Source organism: Neovison vison, chromosome 7 (assembly GCF_020171115.1).
Source record: "Neovison vison isolate M4711 chromosome 7, ASM_NN_V1, whole genome shotgun sequence".
NCBI classification, from domain to species: Eukaryota; Metazoa; Chordata; class Mammalia; order Carnivora; family Mustelidae; genus Neogale; species Neogale vison.
Genome location: NC_058097.1, coordinates 165,096,406 through 165,102,161, shown reverse-complemented (window position 1 = coordinate 165,102,161; position 5,756 = coordinate 165,096,406). Strand labels below are relative to the sequence as shown.

At 56.8% G+C, this 5,756-nt stretch overlaps 1 protein-coding gene across 1 annotated transcript; it reads right to left on the bottom strand.

Annotated features, from left to right (window-relative positions):
- Positions 1–3,557: 3,557 nt before the first annotated feature.
- MYOD1 (myogenic differentiation 1) lies at positions 3,558–5,267 on the bottom strand. The gene is made up of 3 exons (XM_044260911.1): positions 4,638–5,267; positions 4,081–4,159; positions 3,558–3,808 (listed from the first exon to the last, which is right to left on the bottom strand). Exons 1-3 carry the CDS (start codon positions 5,265–5,267, stop codon positions 3,558–3,560), a joined length of 960 nt encoding a protein of 319 aa, XP_044116846.1.
- Between the last annotated feature and the right edge of the window lie 489 nt (positions 5,268–5,756).

Below are 5,756 nucleotides of genomic sequence, written 5' to 3'. Positions count from 1 at the left end.
TCATTGTTGATTATTATTGCTTTTCTATTCTATTTATCTAAAACATATCCCACCAAACCCAAACAAAATGTATACCTATAGATTGGACCCCAACATGCTCATAATGCCACCTTCCAGAAGGAAGAAGTCAGAGTAGAAACTGGTAGTGGTCATAACTAATTGGCTAAAATAATTTACCTTGGCAAATTAAGAAGGAGATTAGCCCAGGGCCTTAGAAGGGGCTCATCCAAGGGTCATAAGCTTAAACTTTGTTGCCTACAAGGTGCACCAGCCCCTGGTGGTATGTTATGGGTTCATGTGTACTCTTGTATGAGCACACCTGTAGGGACATGGGCCCCGGGCTTCCTCCGATCCCGCCCATGTGAAAATGGCCCCAAAGACAAGGGTCACTTCATCTACGTTGCAAATGGAGTTGGCCTTAGCTAGACCCTCCTCCCACCCCCAAATCCAGGAGACTGCAGTGAGAGATGGGCCAGAAGCAGACCTCAAACCTGATCATCCATGGAATGATCCAATCTCCAGGTGCTCCCCTCCCTCCCAACTTCCTCTCAGTTCTCCCTCCTTCCTTCCCATGCACAGGTACAAGGCAAGGCAGCTAAGCATGCAACCTCTGCCGCTCTGCCTGGATTCAAATCCTGGCTCACGACCTAAGCTAGTCCAGTAAGATTTCTTCTCTGGGAATTTTCAAACTGGGGTTTAATGGTGAGATCCCTGAGTTGCTGGAGAAAACCAATATGGACTCAGAGCAAGTAAACTAGGTAGAGGCAACCAGGGAATGGTGGAAGACTAAGAGGGGCTTCAGGCTCTGGTCCCTGCTTTCAAACTTATGGATGTTATGGCGCCTGTAGTGCTGCTTCTGTATATGAACTGTCCCCTGTCCTTCCAGCATACCCTTGGGGGGTTGAGGCTAATTTGAACCGGGTTTCTGTCCCTTGTAACTGCAAGTGTCCTGGACTAAATCTCTCCCCATATCCGCTTCTTCTTCACCTGAGTTCTCCATCTTTGTAATGGTATTACTGTCCACTCTGAACCAAACCAGAGCCTGAGTCAGCCTTGGTTCTCCCCTTTCCCTCACATCCTTAGGGCCTCCATATACAAGACTCTGTGAACAGTTATGCATGCTGTTCACTGAACAAATGTGGCCACTGACCTGGCTACGAAGGTTAGTGGAGGGCTGAAGTCCAGCCTGCTCTTTGATTGCCCAGCTATGAACCCTGGTGCAGAGCAGCACCCTCAGGAAAGAAGGGACAGCTTTTTCCAATTGCACACTAGCTCCTGGCTCTCTTCATATGTGTAATTGGTTTCATCAGTGCAGACACTCTGCATCCTCCTTTCTGTACGTTCTTATACCCCATTATGTGAAGGAACAGTTTATTTTCTGTCGCTTTGTGGTCTTTGCTCTTGCTGTGTCCTCAGCTTGGAGTATCCTTCCCTTTCGTGACCAACTCCTTCAAGATTCTTACTAGAGGTTGCCTGCTTGTCTCTACCTTCTGTTTCTACTGTGTTCTTCTACCACATACACCCCCATTATAACAATTCATTGTGATGTAACCAACTGCTAAGAGATCCAGTCTCCCCAAATGTCTCAGTGTTTTCCATAGTCAGGAACTGTCCACTGGTCTCTGTTTTCATCCAGCATAGGACCTGGCAACTACTGAATGAGTGAGCCCCCAAAGGGTCTCAAAGGAGTGTAAAGAACCCCAAGGGGCAACTGGGAAACAGCCAGAAGAAAAGCTGAGGATTCTTAGTAACAGAGCAGCTCTAGGCAGCTCTTCAGGGAGCCTGTGTTGCAGACAGCAGAGGCTCTCCTCAGAGCAGAGAGCAGAAGTCCTTCTTGCTGGCAACATATCTTGCTGGCAGTCCTCGGGGTCATCCCACCTGCCAAGCAGAGCCTTTGAAAGTGGGTCTGTAAGGTTTTCAGGAAAAAAGTGTCTGTCCGGGTGAGATGCAGGAGACATTGGGGTCCTGGTGACAAATGTATGTATTTTTGGGAGCGGGCTTGCAAGGCATGGGGATGGGGGAGACGTTTACCAGACCATCCTTCCCAGGGTGCCCTCCCAGCTGTGCACGTGCATGCACACATGCATGGGTCCATGGGCACTGTCTGTTGTCTTTTCTTGTTTCTCAAGACACAGTTCAAATGGCACCTCTTCCAGGAAGCCTTCTCCAGCACACTGACTAAATCAATGTCCCCTCTGCTGCTCTCAGAACGTTTATAGCCAAACATGAGATGATGCCGATTTGCACTGCCTTGACATGGCCAGGATGCTCTAAGTTCCTGAGCAGAGATGTCTGTTCCTGTTTGGCCTCCTATACGGTCCCCCTTCAGATTACTCCTATCACTGAGAGCCTGTAAGTGCCGTACAGCTTACATCGCCACCCCTTCACAATCATTTAGTTTTTCCTTATGATGTTATGAGCATCTGATGCATTGTCTATACCCATGCGACTTCTGGGTGGCACGAATTCCCAGTGTTCCTTCTGGACACTACGCCTGGGTTCACTCAGTGTGTATCCAAGGGCGTGATTCTCAACCTTGCACGCGCTTTAGAATCACTTGGGGAGCTTTTGAAAAATACCAGTACCTGGCCCCAGATATCAGGGGCATATACATTAAACCTTTGGCGAGTGGGGCAGACATGGATTTTTTTTTTTCACTACTCAAATCATTCTAAAATGCATCCTGACAGGAGAACCACTGACCTGCCGGTGATGATGGGTCAGAGGAACCTCCCTCCCGTATAGGCTGCTTTCTGCAATCCATCTTCCGCCTACAGGGGTCGCTGCGGTACAGCTGGCCCAAGTTTTCGGGTTTCCTCCCTTCCTAGCCCCGTCCCCAGGGAAAGTCGGAGCCACCGCGGTATAAATTAGCGTCTTTATTTCGAACACCTGAGAGAGCGCCTGCGGCTCGCCCACCTGCCGTATAAACGTACAAAGTCCCTGTCGCACCGCACACCATGCCTCAGAGATAAATACAGCCCTAGGGGCTCCTGCTCTGGCAAAGCAACTCTTATTTACAGGAATAGATTACAAAAGTATTACAAAAAGTGGTCCTGAACTGGGGGAGAGGGTGGAGTGGTTACTGTTCACACTTGTGACACGCGGAACGCGAGGGCGCCCCGCGGGCGCTGGCGAAGGGCAAAGTCGCCGGGGCTCCGGGAGGGAGGCCTCGCCCCCCTCAGCAGCACCGGCGTCCGGAGGCGGGGTTTAGATCTGCGCGAGTCCCATCCCTCCTAGGGACGTGGGGAAAGGCAGAGGAAGGGTCTGGCCCCTCGAGGATCAGCTCTGGCCCAAGGAGGAACACCTAAAGGCCATCGCAGCGAGTCTCAGGGAAGGGTGTTGCGTGGGAAAGAAGGGCTGTGTCCTTGCTGTGGAGTGCGGGAGAGGAAACACATCAGTTCTCCCGCCTCTCCCAACTCCGGAGGGGTCGCTTTTAAAGCGTGGTTGGGAGTGGGGAGTTGGCATTTAAGCTCTATCTTTCGGGCGCGAGGGACTCTAGGGGCACCGTCCCTCGGGCGCGCGGGCAGCGGAGCCCTCCCATGGGGCCGCCCACCCCCTCAGAGCACCTGGTAGATGGGGTTGGGGTTTGCGCCCGCGGGGCACTGCGGGGCAGCGTCCGGGGAAGGGGTGGGGGCGCCGCGCTCGACCTCGCTCTGGGCGGCTTCCTCCTGTGGGCCGGGAGAAGACTCCGGCGGCGCATCCGCCAGCAGAAGCGCGGGTGCGGTGGGGCTGTCGGTGGAGATGCGCTCCACGATGCTGGACAGGCAGTCGAGGCTCGACACCGCGGCACTCTTCCCGGGCCTGGGTTCTGCGCGGGGAGGGGTAGGAGAGTATGCAGTTGAGCGGTAGACAAGTCTGTCACCCACGGGCTCAGTGCTTTGGAGCAGACAGGAAATTGAAGGCCCGCCCGAGTCCGAGAGGACCCAGAGAGAGTACGGAGCGAAAAGGAAGGGAGCTGCATGGTTAGTATTTCATTCCCTGTACAGTCTCCCAGGACTGGGGGCAAGGGGAAGGTTCTAGATAGAGGGAAGCCGGGGCAGCTCGAAGGGGGTAACGTGGGAAGGAGGAGCGAATACGCACCGCCCGGCGTCTCGCTGTAGTAGGTGCCATCGTAGCAGTTCCGCCGCCGGGCACCGTTCGGGGGGCCGCTGTAGTCCATCTGCAAACGGTAAGGGCGACCGAGTCAGGCTCAGGGACCGCGTGGGGCCAGAGCATCACTCCCTGTAGCCACCCCACCTCAAGTCCCCGAGTCTCAGCCACGAGTTCTGGGCCCTGGTTGGAGGATCGGGGCAGACAGGTGCTGTCTGAAGCCTCCAAGGCTAACCAGAGGGCAGATAGTCGCCTAGGAACATAAGTCTGCATTTTGTAAATAGGCTAAGTAGGAAAAAGCAGATCTTCCTTCATATCGCTGAAGCAGAGCTCTAACAGCGCCCCCAGTAGGGTGGCTTGCATTTGTCCCGTGCGCCCCCAAGGCACCAGACCACCCCTAGTAACAGCTGCTTGGGACACCGGGGTCCACTCGCCGCAAGGTTCCCAGCCCGACCTCCCTCTGGAGGGCCTGCTCCTCGCCCTCGGAAACACGTCCCAGGTGTACCAGGAGCTGCCCTCACTTCTCTAGCGGGGGGTCCCCGCCTTACCATGCCGTCGGAGCAGTTGGACCGCGGGCTGGACGCGTCTGAGTCGCCGCTGTAGTGTTCGCCCACACGGCCTGGGGGCAGCGGGCCAGGGGCGTAGAAGGCAGCGGCGGCACCAGGGGGCGCGGAGTCCTGGTCGCGCAGCAGCGCCTGCAGGCCTTCGATGTAGCGAATCGCATTGCGCAGGATCTCCACCTTGGGCAGCCGCTGGTTCGGGTTGCTGGACGTGCAGCGCTTGAGCGTCTCGAAAGCCTCGTTGACTTTGCTCAGGCGGCGCCGCTCGCGCATGGTGGCGGCCTTGCGGCGGTCGGCGTTAGTGGTCTTGCGCTTACACGCTTTGCAGGCCCACAGCAGACAGCGGCCAGCCTGGTGGTGCCCGCTGGGAGCGCGCACATGCTCGTCCTCGCGCGTGCCGGGCGCCGGGTGCACCGCCGCCGGGAAGTGCGAGTGTTCCTCGGGCTTCAGGAGTGCGCCCACGTGCACGAGGCGCGGGTCCAGGTCCTCGAAGAATCGCAGGTCGGAGGAGTCGAAACAAGGGTCATCATAGAAATCATCCGCGGAGGCAAAGTTGCAGAGGGCGCCGTCGGGGCCAGTCAAGTCTACGTCTCGGAGCGGCGGCGACAGCAGCTCCATATCCCGGCAGAGGGTGGCGCAGTCCCTGCTTCGGTAGGGGTTACCCGAAACTTTCTGCCTATCTGCAGTCCTGGCCCTGCGATAGTAAAGTACCGGGGTTCTGAATGTACACCCCACTATCTCCCCCGCCCCCTGCCGGGTCCTGTTGGTTCTGATGGGAAAGCGGCGGCAGCGCCCCGGGGCTTCCCCACCCCTGTCTTCACGCCAGGCGCCGGGGGCTATTTATCCAGTAGTAGCTTAAGGGCCCCCGAGCAGTAGCGGGCGGCTGGGGGCGGGGGCGCCCGAGGCCAATAGAAACAAGGTGGGGAGGAGCTTGGGATCCCCAGGGTGGCTGCTGGGGCAAGAGACTGGCCAACCCCCTACCCCTCGACCCCCGCGCGCGGGCGCTCCGGCCCCTCCCTAGGCTGGGAGGGAGGCAGAGGCTGGCAGCCCTACGTGGTTGCGCTTGGCTCCGGGGCACACTTGCTCCAAACCTCTCCAGCACCGTAC